The sequence below is a fragment of the Cydia amplana genome, chromosome 19 (genome assembly GCF_948474715.1).
Source record: "Cydia amplana chromosome 19, ilCydAmpl1.1, whole genome shotgun sequence".
Lineage (NCBI taxonomy): Eukaryota > Metazoa > Arthropoda > Insecta > Lepidoptera > Tortricidae > Cydia > Cydia amplana.
The window spans coordinates 6,930,058-6,944,464 of NC_086087.1; the positions used below are offsets into that span (position 1 = coordinate 6,930,058).

At 38.0% G+C, this 14,407-nt stretch overlaps 1 protein-coding gene and 2 long non-coding RNA genes across 4 annotated transcripts in view; all 3 read right to left on the reverse strand.

Moving 5' to 3' along the window:
* Positions 1-6,511: 6,511 nt before the first annotated feature.
* Positions 6,512-14,407, reverse strand: part of LOC134657020 (uncharacterized) — a 46,474-nt gene continuing 38,578 nt past the window's right edge. The window contains exon 2 of the long non-coding RNA XR_010097575.1: positions 6,512-6,742. This is a non-coding gene — a long non-coding RNA (uncharacterized LOC134657020). The remainder of the gene's footprint in view (positions 6,743-14,407) is intronic.
* LOC134657019 (uncharacterized) lies at positions 6,900-8,103 on the reverse strand. Its single transcript, XR_010097574.1, has 2 exons — positions 8,059-8,103; positions 6,900-7,599 (listed from the first exon to the last, which is right to left on the reverse strand). It is a non-coding gene; the product is annotated as an uncharacterized LOC134657019 (long non-coding RNA).
* The window catches only part of LOC134656940 (phosphatidylinositol transfer protein alpha isoform), a 31,381-nt gene continuing 27,585 nt past the window's right edge, over positions 10,612-14,407 (reverse strand). The window contains exons 7-9 of one of the 2 annotated variants that reach the window (XM_063512497.1): positions 13,800-14,030; positions 11,663-11,721; positions 10,612-10,777 (exon numbers count right to left, since the gene is read on the reverse strand). In XM_063512497.1, the coding sequence (XP_063368567.1) occupies positions 10,639-10,777; positions 11,663-11,721; positions 13,800-14,030 (429 nt within the window). In that variant the 3' untranslated portion in view covers positions 10,612-10,638. The remainder of the gene's footprint in view (positions 10,778-11,662; positions 11,722-13,799; positions 14,031-14,407) is intronic. The other variant, XM_063512498.1, reaches the window with a different exon arrangement.

A 14,407-nucleotide genomic window follows, 5' to 3' on the forward strand; every position in this document is an offset into this window, starting at 1 on the left:
GCCCGTGTATCACATCTCCTTAGGCTATATACTCAAAGGTCTCGTGGCTCGCGCGAGAGTCTAAATCGACTATATAGGTACCCTACAGTTTGTACCCACTAACCATCCTTAACATAAATCACGAGAACTACAGGAGCCTACAGATGTAGTGCAATAATTATTTTCCATCGTATTTTCACGGGAACTTACGAACGTGTCTTGCTATTTCAGTCATTTCCGGCGCAAAAAGTACTGAGGTTGACTGAACTAGCATGAAAAATACGAAAAAAGACGATGGAAAACTATGCACTACATCTGTACGATGATATTACTGTCTTTAGTTTGTGTGTGACAGATAGTTTTTAAACGATTTACAACCTTTATTTATTATGAATGATAACTTAAGTACTGAGAAATATTATTTCATGTTTTACCAGTGGTAACTACAGATATAAGTTCTTTTTTTAATCAAAGATAACTAAAAAAACAAATGGAGACATTTCTTAGCTTTTCCCAGTGGTAATATCTAAGGCCTTTAGGCCTGTGCACACCGGATTCGTGTGCGTAGATGATAGACGTTCACCTGCACGTTGTAGTATACAGATCCTTATAAGAGATGGCACAAGCGTGTGCACGGTTCCAACATTTTAGTGCACGCGTAAGTACGTGCGCGTCTGCGCACACGCAGCTAGTGTTGAGTCGCTCACTCGTGAGGCACCTCATTTGTACCACTCATTTTGTTAATTTGTCGAAGTACTTCATACCGCAAAAATGTCTTACTTCACTCCTCTATTCATTTTACTTGATTCTAAAATTATCTTTCTCCTAAAAGTTCTATTCTTAACCTCCAGAATTGCACTCCAATTAAATGTTACTATTTATTTATTTATAAAGGAAGTGATGAATACATAAATATGTATATACATTAAATATTTTTGTCGCCGTTGGAATTAATGGAATAGTCGACGCTGAAAATATGCTAGTACCTCACCTCATTTGAAGTAAGACATCATTGTAACACCTCATTTTAGAAAATGAGGTACTCATACAAACTCATTTTAAATTGATGTCCTACCCATCACTACTCGCAGCCGGTATGCTCTGAATGTAACCCTTAACTTTGACACGCCCTATAGTTAAATATATTATCAAAAATATTACTAGATGGTAAGATGGCGCTAGCACTTACGCAGATCGCTTCCTCGTAGTTCTAGTCATCTCAGTTACTATATACTTTTGAAGCGTAGTCTGATTCAATACTTTTGATGCTGTATGTATTACTGAAAATGTTGTTCTAAGGATTATGGTCAATTGAAGTTTTTGCCGCCTGTTGTTAATAAGTTATTCTTTCTATTATACAATATTATTATACTTATTTAAAAATAAATGTTTTATATTTAAAAATAAATGTGTGTTATATAAATAGAATTAAACTTGCAAATCTTGCATTGCTGAAAGCAAGTCTTTCCAGAGCTTGTCAAACTTTGAATGTACCTACTTTGCATTGTATATTATAGGTGAACCAGGATCTATTGAGGGTGCGCCATGTTGCGGAATTTCACTGGAACTAATTTTTTCATACTACACTGAATTGTCACCCTATACATGAGAATAACAGCGCCCTCTTGACAATTATCATATATTACTGGTCAGGCTATAACACTATTTGGAAAAAACTATAAGTTGGAATTGCCATATTAAAATGTGAAAAAGTTTTATTACTATTAGGTCCCGATGTATATCATTAAATATATTGTTCAAAATAGGAGTGATATTGGTTAAATGTCTTTAGATATAAGATGATGATTTATCTTCAACAAGTGAAATGGTAATTGTTGTCGTTTCAGAACGGCAGATCAAATATTAATATTAACCTACCTTAAGGCTTCTACAGACGTTGCAACAAAACGCATGCGATTTTAGATAATAGATAATTGTCGGCAAAGTGGGAGCAATGAATGGGGTTGGCAACTGTCAAAGGTTTGCATAGATGGCGCCATCATAGCTTGCCCCTTTTTCTATGAGATTTGGCTTAATTGGTTGGCATCCAGGGCATTAAAAAAAAATTGATGAATTCTAGGGATTGACAGGGCAAGCTATGATGGCGCCATCTGCTAAATACTTCGACCGGCCAACCCCATTCAATCGATCGATCAAATGCCGCAATGTCAGGCGTGTCTCACTCAGCGATTTCGTCGCTTTGCTACAGGTAGCTAAAAGTACATCCGTTCGGCCCCAATTTTGGGGAAAACCATAAGCCGCGCGTGGCGCTGTCGCCACCTAGCGGCCATATCTGTGCTGATCGTAACAGACGCGTTTTGTTAGAGAGTGAGTCTTCTGTACTTAGTACTATTATTTATTCTGTGGCAATGTATACGTATACGATTATCGGTGACGTTTGCAGAGGCCACTTGGTTTCACGATTTGAATCCAAGTTAAATAAATCCACTTTTAGCTACATACGTTTAAAATGTGAGCGTAAATTTCGGAGGACCTTTCCTATTTGATTGGTGATCCCTTAAATGCATAGTGTTGCCAAATGTCTACAAAGCATTCGACAGCTCACATATTAAGGGTTAAACAAATTCTATTTGTTCCTATATATTATTTCAATAGTAAAACTAATAAATTTTCCGAATCATTACATACATTTACCTACGCAGTATTTTAATTTATAAGAATTACATTTGTTTATAGACGGAATGTCGGAAAACTTGGAAAAACCTGGAAGTTGATGATTTATAGTATGTCATTTTGGGCAGATTTTTCGGGGTTTGTAATTATTTTATATTTAAAAACTTTATCATAGGTATATCACAAATAGTGTACCTTTCTAATGGTAGTAAAAAATTTCATATATCTATTACTATAAATTACATATTTACATAAATACGATTTAGCCAATTCAACTTCTAACACTGATTTCGCAGTGAAAATCGAAGTTATATTTTTTTTAACTATTTTTCCTAGAATCGGCAAACAATTATGTGATACATATATTAATTTCGGGCAAAAAGAAAAAGTCATGCATTTAAGGGTTAAAATAAAATCTTGTTCGAATGAAGCATAGTCAAAGTTTATATAGTTCATTCTGTTATTACGAAGGCATTTTATCCTCACATTTTGACTAATCTAGCTTTCTAATAGGAACCCAGTGAGAAAAATACTTTTATTATTGAGAATTCTTGAGCTTTCGTTAGCTTGAAGAAAATCTGCAACAGCATTTTGTTAATTTTTGATATTCATTTTATGTACAATACAAAGATTTTGCCTACTGCATTTTAATAATAAAAGACCAAACAATAATATTCGTTTTATTCAAACATATACCAGGATCTCTAGAACTGTGTCGTAAGCATTAATTATTAGACCGCAGTTTGAATTCTGAATTCTTGTAGTGGAGTTCCTAGGCTTCTAGAAACTAGGGCTCGCGGTCGTGTCCGGGTTTCGTGTACACGTGTTCGGTACCCGTTTCCGAACTACACGTACACGGTTTTCTGACCCGTTCTACACGTGTAGTCGGGTACCCGTGTAATTAAGATCCGTGTATCCGTGTACCCGTGTACACGGTGAACGGACCTTAAATACACGCGGGCCTAGCCCGTCCTTGGCGTGTAGCGGAGATTAAAGTAATGTGTAGAGCTTTAAATAAAACAAAGTTCAGAAGCTCCGATTGGAATCGAATCCGATCAAATTTATCGGATTTTCAATGTGATTAATATGTGTTGTACTAAGTTAGGTATTGATTTTGAATTACCTGTGTCATGTGTTATTCAAGTAATAATTAGGTAGTTACTCAAAAAACATGTCCAGTTTAGTTCTTTATCGTCGTAGATTTCGTAAAATGACATGCATAGATAAAATAAAGACAATACCGTACGTGATGAGATACTTTAGAAATCTTAGGCGTAGATATTATGAATTTTTTGCTGTCTTTGTCATTAGCAAAATGCTCTTTGCCGCGTGTCGCGTGGCAACAAAATAATGGGATAATTCGACCTGAAAGATATTTTTTACAGATGTGTTGAGCTTATTACAAAAAGATGAGAGCAAAAGCACCAACGCGTATTATAAAAACAACAAGTTCTTTTTAAATGAAACGTTAATTAATGTAAGAGGGATTTTGGGTTACTGATGGTTCGGGTCTTGATACTATGATTATGCTGGTTTGTTCAAGCATCAGAGTTGCCCACCCTAGCGCTACAAAGGAAAATATGATTTAGGTATATTATCCGTTCGTGGTAGTGTCAGTAACAGTGTTCGGCAAAGTTGGTGCCACACGGGGTTAATGACCTCAATCATTATGCTAATACGGGATTCGTATCACGGGATTCGTGTTGTATTACGTCCTACTACAATGTTTCTAATTTTAATAAGTTAATGAAATACATTTATATTACAGTATAATAATGAACAGAGGTGAACGTTTTACAATAAACACTGAGCAAATAAACTTTAAATCACAACGTGCGAACTTGGTCCGAGGAACATAAATAAACTTATTTTCTACTGGAAATGGGTTCTCAACCAATTCCTTATCATTAAACTAGAAAAGGATGGCATTAACTAATAAAGGGATACTGTTTTCCATCTCTTTCGGGCTAGTTTCAACTTCAACTATGCACTCGTTGCACGACGCACGCAAACAATAGAAAATCTAACGGTGACCTTCGACAAGCCAGGTAGTCGGGTAAAGGGATATTTTTATCACTTTAGTTTAGATAAGTATATTTTAAACAACACTATATTTTAACACGGGTGCAAAAAATAAGAGCTAGGTATAACTTATAATTTATACTGGAAATTGAAACAATACCTACTCGTTTAAAAGTGTATCAATCTTTTTAATGAATAACGATACAATTTATGCGTTTATTAAATGTTTAAACGTCTATTTATAAATAAATAACACTCAATATTCTAATACTTTTTCGAACAAGATCGCGGCATTTGAATGATGTCCATATTAACATTTCTATCTGGATTCCCGCGTTGTGGCACCAACTTTGCCGAACACTGGTCAGTAAGCATAACTATCTACTTTTGGACTAGATTATCATTTAGGTTAACTTTTATTATCAAAAAAACCGACCAAGTGCGAGTCGGACTCGCGCACGAAGGGTTCCGCTCCATCAACAAAAAATAGAGCAAAACAAGCAAAAGAACGGTCACCCATCCAAGTACTGACCCCACCCGACGTTGCTTAACTTCGGTCAAAAATCACGTTTGTTGTGTGGGAGCCCCACTTAAATCTTTATTTTATTCTGTTTTTAGTATTTGTTGTTATAGCGGCAACAGAAATACATCATCTGTGAAAATTTCAACTGTCTAGTTATCACGGTTCGTGAGATACAGCCTGGTGAGATACAGCCTGGTGACAGACAGACGGACGGACGGACGGACAGCGGAGTCTTAGTAATAGGGTCCCGTTTTTACCCTTTGGGTACGGAACCCTAAAAACGAGAGGAGTTATGACGTCATCTTTTTTGTATGGAATTAAAAAAAAATGTTTAGAAACCTATCATGTGTGGTATTAAACGAAAGGGCTTTCTGAGCCAATTCCTTTGGGTACGGAACCCTAAAAACTACATCAATGAAGAAAATGAGATATCAGTGAACTCAAAAGATACTAAAATATTGTTAATTTTAATTTTATTTAGAGTAAAGCAAAAAATATGAATTATTGAAACAAAGTGTACTTACCTACCTATTAATTATTGACATTATCAATCAATCCGGTAAAACTGCAAAGTAATCGAATCTTCCTATTCAATCGTATGTCTTCAAAGGACGATTCTCCGCTACACGAGAGTAAAGGGTCGAACCCGCGGGTAATTAAGATCCGTTTTTTCGTGTATCCGTGTACACGGGTACACGGGTACCCGTGTAAACGTTTCCGAATCCGGGCGGGTTCGTGTAGTTCGGGTTCTTAATACCGCCGGGCTTAAGAACACGGGTACCCGTGTCAGCGTGTAACACGTGTATCGGGAGCTCTACTAGAAACCTGATGTTGCATTTTACTTCTTTGGTTTCCTCCGAAAGCGGTGCAGTTATATAGCGGCCGTCTCCATACAAATACTACGACATCCATATTTAGCCGTATTATTTAGTATGGAGACGGCCGCTATATGACGGCACCGCTATCCTAGGAAAACCGATCTTTAGAGGAGGTCCTAACTACAATGGAAACAATCCATAACTGGTTAAATTATTTTTATTATTGTTGGCCTCAAAATATTCATTTTACAACAAATGTTATAATTAATTACATAATACAATACTTACTGCAATTGATGCGAGAACTCTTCAAAACGTTTAATAATTAGCTAAACATTTAAAAATTGACAATTTTAACTCGGCCATCCTGACCGCAAAACGCGCCCCTGGCAAAACTGGAACCACTATACGGTAAGCGTAACTAAATCAAAATTGATTAAACATGCATTATTTTATTTCATTTAAATATTACGTCTAGAACATCAAAGGATGAATCGTTTATTCGTTTATATAGGCGTTTAAAAAAATAAAAGGATTGTTTCAAGTGTACTTATTTTATTTGGTAACTGCAACAACTAAGTTATAACAATTTGAAAGAAGCAAAGTAAGGCTTGAATCATAATGGGTTGAAGTTTTTGGTATAGCTAGAGGAAAATGCGAAATATTCGCGAGTAGCTTGTAAGAGTTGGTCCTAGACAGTAACTACCCTACCAAATATTGTCATGGATTAATAGGGAAGTAATTTTTGTCTTACACATAAAAATCTCTTATCGTTATGAGGAACAGAATTGTGTTTATCCCCATAGTCGACACATTAAGTACATGTTGAAATTCAAAGTAAAATATAACATCGAAACAAAAGCTCTATGCGAGGCTAAAAGCGGGTTGAGACATTACTAATGTCTACTAATAAAAGACTACTCTCAAATATATATCACGCTGTATTTGATGTAAAACTTATACAACACAAGTAAAAAAACTTAATTAAAATAAAGTGCAGTATCAAAGCGAAAATACTACTTTGGGCGCACGATTCGAAGGTCTTGCATGCCTGATAGGGTTTTGTTTTGTCTCTTTCCCACGACTCCAGTGAGACAGAGACAAGATGCTTTTATCCCCAAGGAACGTATCTAACCTCAGTACTCGCGACAGCCCCCATAGTTTCAATAATATAATATAAGCACGACCACAAAAGAAAACGTAAATTAAAATGACGTTACGTTTCTAAATACAACTGAGTTCATTACCGAAAATATGAAAAATCTAATAAAAAAAAAACAACATAGATCTCATTAATTCTTAAATACATTATTCTTGGCAAATTATAATTTTTCTATGCATGCAACTGCATATTAAGAAACAAGAAAGAGAGCTATTTCAAGTTATGGAAAAGATGCAGCAAATGAAATTAATTTAAGTTTATAAAATCTGGAATGTCACACAAATATTAAAATACTGATTTGTAAACCAACATAACTTACAAATATACAAGCCATCACTATATTCAAAGGTGTTGCCATTTACAAAAGGTCAGAACCCGAAATAAAAATATAACAATAACTAGTTGACTTAACATGCCCGCAGCCGACCGCTACCCGAATATAAGTTAGTGTGCCGAAATACCTTGCAAAGGTATCTATTGTTTCCCAAAAAGTTTTAAATCATAATGTCCGCATTTTCGTTAGTCATAATCGTAAATTTTCCAGCAATTTTGGTGGAGCATTGTTGGTTAAAAGCATCTGTATGCCCTACTCTAGGTGGAATAGATAATTAGGGTTAATAACAGTAATATTAACCTTAACCAATCCTCTCCCTTCTCCCTAGAAAAAAATTGAAGAAAATCCTTTATTTTTACTATGCTGCACCAAAAATGCTGGAACATTAAAGATCACTGGTCATAATTCATTTGGTTCAGAAACGAGTCACTTTTCAGGATTACCATGAAACAAACCTAAAACCTATCCTATCTATAGGATAACCTTACGAAAATCCTGAAAAGTTAACGGTTTCAGTTTTATGATTAGTAATATGACAAACAATAGACTATGACTTAAAAATTTATGGGAAACAAAGGGCCCCCACCTTGCAACACCCCATATTATTAAATATCCCACTAGTATTTCATTTAAGGATATACACAAATTTAAATTTGTCCCTCGTGTTACTAAAAGTTAAACAAGCAGAAACCTAATCTCGACACTGAAAAAGATGATTTAATAAAAGTGGCCAACAAATTTACTTAGTTGAACTTGAGGGATTAATATCAAATATTTTGCTAATTTTGATTAAACTTGTAAACCACGAAAGAAAAATTTAAATCTAAGTAAGGTCAAGTGAGGTAAATGCAACTATGGGGTTATTGCGTCTCTCCGTTCTTTCTCGAATACGATTGGTCGAAACGCCCTCTACTATGCAACGTTTCATCGTTTCATGCCTGAGCTACTTTGAAATGAAACGTTACATAGTAGAGGGCGTTTCGACTAATCGTATTCGAGAAAGATCGGAGAGACGCAATAACCCCATAGTTGCATTTACCTCGACCTTATCTGTACGACTCTTGCGCTCTCGTGTCGTCACATAAATTATTGCACAGATTATTTTCTCGCACCATTAGTGCTAAGACTAAGTGATACTGACGAATGACTCAAATGGTGTACATGATGACATTAACTATACAACTGTCGAACATTATATTTAAACCGTATTTATTCATATTTTATCATGAGCATCCAATGTACAGGTTTAGTGCATACTTGTTTTGTGCATACGTGCATACATGCTATTTCAGTCAGCGTCAGTACTTTTTGTATCGAGACTGACTGAAATAGCGAGTCACATTCGTACGTTTCCGTGAAAATACGTTGTAAAATAATTATGCACTACATCTGTATCGTCGTTGTGTTTAACTTTAGAACATTTGACCGACATAATCTCTTGTAACTCACGATAAACACTTGGCAATACCAATTCTCGAATAGTCCAAAACTTCTAGAATTTTATGTTTAATTAATTATTATTAGGTAACGACATCACTACCTGTTAACCACTGACTACATCGACTTATTAGTTACTCATTTAAATAGTTATCTATAACCACATTTCAATGACATTATTTCACTAATGGTAATCAAACTAATCAAAATGCCGTCGCGTATACTGAGATTGCGAAACGACTATCTAACGAATACTTTAAAAGTAAACAACATTTATTATTTAAGTAGATTTTGGATAAAATTTATACAATCTCAGTTGTTCGCGCGGGCAAGGTGAGAGTTCGGAGAAACTCCGGCGGGGTGTGACGTCAGACATCAATCGCTTTAGAAAACTTCAATGAAATAGTTATTTTCGATACAAGTGCGAAAAAGAGGAAATTCGAAACGAGTGGCGATAAATTAAAACACGACCGAAGGGAGTGTTTTAAATCGACACGAGTTGCGAATTACCTATTCGCACATGTATCGAACAACGTTTTACAGTACATATGGCACTTTAAAGTTTCGACATACGCACGAAAAGTGCTATTTTACGCACTAGTGCGGAAAAGTAGCCCCATATGTACTGTAAAGTCTTTTACAGTACATATGGTGCTATTATCCCGAACTAGTGCGTAAATAAGCACTTTTCGTTGCTATGTCAAATATTTAAAGTGGCATATGTACTGTAAAACGTTGTACGATACGCGTGCGAATAGGTAATTCGCAACTCGTGTCGATTTAAAACACTCCCTTCGGTCGTGTTTTAATTTATCGCCACACGTTTCGAATTTCCTCTTTTCCGCACTTGTATCGTAAATAACTATTTTACTTAAGATGCGTATTCACTATAAACAATGTTTGGGATACACTTACTGAAACACTATGCAGATGTTTACAGAAACAATGTTTCAGCTCACTCACGTGTCGTCTGGGATACAATGAACTTGGCGATAAACAATAGTGTTTACCGCAACTGTTTCTGTGTTTCAGAAAAAGGGATTTCTGTTTCTGAAACCGTGTTTCTAAACAAAATGTTTATAGTGAATACGTGATTTTAGTCTCCAGAATCGGTACATAATTTTAAGAAAAAAGATTCAATGAAAAAAAAAGTTTATAAACTTGAACTTTCTATCAAGAACCACGTTTAATTGTCATCTTTGGTTTGAATCTTTTTTTTTCTACGTTTTTACACGCTTTCCCTTCAACTCCAAATCATTAAGGTTGTTCATGCATTTCATGGTATAGGTACATTAAAAAAATATTGTTAAAAAGTCGTTAAAATGACAGTTACAAGTGTAGTGAGACATAGTTTGTCAATGGACTGTCTCATTTCAAACATAGACAAAGATAATCATACTATTTTTGTCTTAAACTAGTACTAGCGCCCAAAAGAAAAGGATAAGTGAAATTCATTTTTTTCTTATTTACTGACAATTTGGTTTGACCAACTATACTTATTTGTCATGTAGAAATGAAACCATATATAATTGAATCATTTTAACATAAAAAATCTCACTAGACAAGAAATACATTTCGATAAAGTTTTCTATAGCGTCATCCTCCGTCGCCAAATTAATACCGCCGGCGGCGCGCACGCGCGCTCGCACCTCACGCACGGACCTGCGCACGCGCGGACCTGCGCACGCGCGGACCTGCGCACGCGCGGACCTGCGCACGCACTCACAGTCTACTCGTTGTCGGCGCGCATGCCGCGCACCTCTCCCTCGCGCCTGAGCCGCTCGAGCTCCTCTTTGGTGCGGTCCTCGATGGCGCGGATGTCGGCCATCGTCATGCCGTGCCAGTCGTCCATGGAGCAGAATACTTGTCTGCAATTTAAACAGGGAAACTTAATAGTTTGTTAGATATAATCTATGAATGTACTAAATTTTTCAGCATTCAGATAATAGTAAGATCATTTTTAGGGTTCCGTACCCAAAGGGTAAAAACGGGACCCTATTACTAAGACTCCGCTGTCCGTCCGTCCGTCCGTCCGTCCGTCCGTCTGTCACCAGGCTGTATCTCACGAACCGTGATAGCTAGACAGTTGAAATTTTCACAGATGATGTATTTCTGTTGCCGCTATAACAACAAATACTAAAAACAGAATAAAATAAAGATTTAAGTGGGGCTCCCATACAACAAACGTGATTTTTGACCGAAGTTAAGCAACGTCGGGCGGGGTCAGTACTTGGATGGGTGACCGTTTTTTTGCCTGTTTTGCTCTATTTTTTGTTGATGGTGCGGAACCCTCCGTGCGCGAGTCCGACTCGCACTTGGCCGGTTTTATTTTTTTTCTTAGTTATAACATATACCTAAAACTAAAATAAACCTACACATCTATACATCTATACTAACTAAATATCTTAAAGTGTAACACTAACAGTTTAGTATGATTAGAATGTTAGATATAATCTATGAATGTACTAAATTTTTCAGCATTCAGATAATAGTAAGACCATTTTTATATTACTACTAGCTTTTGCCCGCGGCTCCGCACGCGCAGGAGAGTATTTTTTTTAATTTTGGACCCCCATTTCACCCCTTTAGGAGATGAATTTTAAAAATCCTTTCTTAGTGGACCCCTAGACCTTATAAGGAACCTACTTGCCAAATTTGGACCTTCTAGTCCCAGCGGTTTGGGCTGTGCGTTGATTTAAGTCAGTCAGTCAGGACTTTCACGTTTATAAATATAGAAGATTTAATGTACTCACCTATGGAAAATCGTGAACAACCGCCGTTCTGATTTGTGGATGACATTTTCTACTTTGCTCTGTAAAAAGAAAAATAATCGTTTATTTCCAAGCCAACTTCTGTATTAGTAAGGGGCAGTATATCTAGTATGCTATAATTATGTTCGTTTAGTTTGTAGACAGCCACCGTTCAAAATATGTAAAAAAAATCTCTATTAATATAAAAAAGACATATTGACTAAAGAGATATATGTATTGATTTAAAACTATAGAAAACAACATGAAACCCTGTCAGTCTTCCGTAATATAAAAAGTGTTTATAACAACAATAGGTACATAAAATTAACCTTATCTTATAAGGTTAATAAAATTTACGTATTAATTATTACAATTATCACAAATATCACTAATTTCCCATGATTGTAATGTAATCTCACGTGTCATCGGTTCGGCCTTGTACTTGGCCGAGTCAACCGAAACGGTTTAATAAATAAAGATATGAGACTACTATCAAGCTATATGAGCCAGTTAAAAACGACCGTGATAAGTCCTGCTTTACTAAGAGTAGTTGCATCAACCACAGTTGACAAACTGATCAACGTCAGCAGATATCTATGAAACTTCAGACAATAAAATTTAGCGAATGCTTTAACGGTGACAGACGGTTTGGTGCAACGTGCAACCGACCCTATATTGTACTATTTGGGTGGTTAATATTTTAATAAATTATCAGGTAAATGCCATTGGGTTGAGCGGGCGTGGCCAGTCTTGGCCGGCTTAAGCTCGGTCAAGTTTCGGCGTAATAGTCGCTCACAGACAAGACATCCTCTAGACTGAACATAGTAACGGTACCCCCTCTGCCACTATATACGGTAGTTTTACTCCATCTTCGAGTCAAAGTGTCAGAATCCCGTGCCGTGATTGGTCCGTGTCTTTGAACGGACCAATCACGGCACGGGATTCGCTCACCTCGTCCCCCCGCACCCCCGTGTTTTTGGCAGCATCGATTTAATGAAATAATTGCTCTAAACTCCGTCTAGAGGATTCCTAGTAGTCGCTAAAACAAGGAACCTCACCTGCAAGCCGAACCACTTGAACTCAGCCGTGACCAACTTGTAGCACGTCATGACAGGCTTGATGTCGGCTTTCCAGTTGGGCCCGACCAGCGGGCCGTCGGTCTTGACCTTAACTTGGTCGGGAGCCTACAGTAAACCTCACCTGCAAGCCGAACCACTTGAACTCGGCTGTAACCAGCTTGTATCACGTCATGACGGGCTTGACTTCGGCCCGACAAGCAGGCGGTCGGTCTTAAGACTCTTAAGCGACTTGAACTTGTTCGGGAGCCTACAAGAAACCTCACCTGCAAGCCGAACCACTTGAACTCGGCTGTAACCAGCTTGTATCACGACATGACGGGCTTGACTTCGGCCCGACAAGCAGGCGGTCGGTCTTAAGCGACTTGAACTTGTTCGGGAGCCTACAAGAAACCTCACCTGCAAGCCGAGCCACTTGAACTCGGCCGTAACCAGCTTGTATCACGTCATGACGGGCTTGACTTCGGCCCGACAAGCAGGCGGTCGGTCTTAAGCGACTTGAACTTGTTCGGGAGCCTACAAGAAACCTCACCTGCAAGCCGAACCACTTGAACTCTGCTGTAACCAGCTTGTATCACGTCATGACGGGCTTGAATTCGGCCCGACAAGCAGGCGGTCGGTCTTAAGCGACTTGAACATGTTCGGGAGCCTACAAGAAACCTCACCTGCAAGCCGAACCACTTGAACTCTGCTGTAACCAGCTTGTATCACGTCATGACGGGCTTGAATTCGGCCCGACAAGCAGGCGGTCGGTCTTAAGCGACTTGAACTTGTTCGGCAGCCTACAAGAAACCTCACCTGCAAGCCGAACCACTTGAACTCGGCTGTAACCAGCTTGTATCACGTCATGACGGGCTTGAATTCGGCCCGACAAGCAGGCGGTCGGTCTTAAGCGACTTGAACATGTTCGGGAGCCTACAAGAAACCTCACCTGCAAGCCGAACCACTTGAACTCGGCTGTAACCAGCTTGTATCACGTCATGACGGGCTTGACTTCGGCCCGACAAGCAGGCGGTCGGTCTTAAGCGACTTGAACTTGTTCGGGAGCCTACAAGAAACCTCACCTGCAAGCCGAACCACTTGAACTCGGCCGTGACCAGCTTGTAGCACGTCATGACAGGCTTGATGTCGGCTTTCCAGTTGGGCCCGACCAGCGGGCCGCGGCCGGTCTTGGCCGACTTGAACTTGGTCGGGTCCGTCTCGGCCTTGTAGTCGGCCGACGAGAGCGGGTCGTTGGCGATGTCGATGTGGACGATTTCTCGGTTTTTTAACTTCTCCGGTGGTAGCTCGTGCACCTGTAATGAATAATTATCAATGTCAGAGAATAATTATGAATAAGTGAGTGCATTTACTATTACGATTTATGGTAGTTCCGTGAGTTCTGTCATAAATGTAACTTATTTATCTTTTTTTCAAATAACCCTCCGAGTTGTTAACCGTTGTTTAGACCTTAAGGTCGTTTTTTGGCTGTCAATTTTGAGATCCCTCGGACTTACGGGGTTTATATATTTATCATATTTTGTGAAGGGCTACATAGCGCTATCCATGAAACTAATATGTGGCTTTTCATCAGAGAAGGGTTGTGCAATAAGGACCTTTCTATCAGAATTTTTAATGGAATTTCAGATAAAAAGGTCCTTATTGCCACATATGTATAATAATTATAATTGTT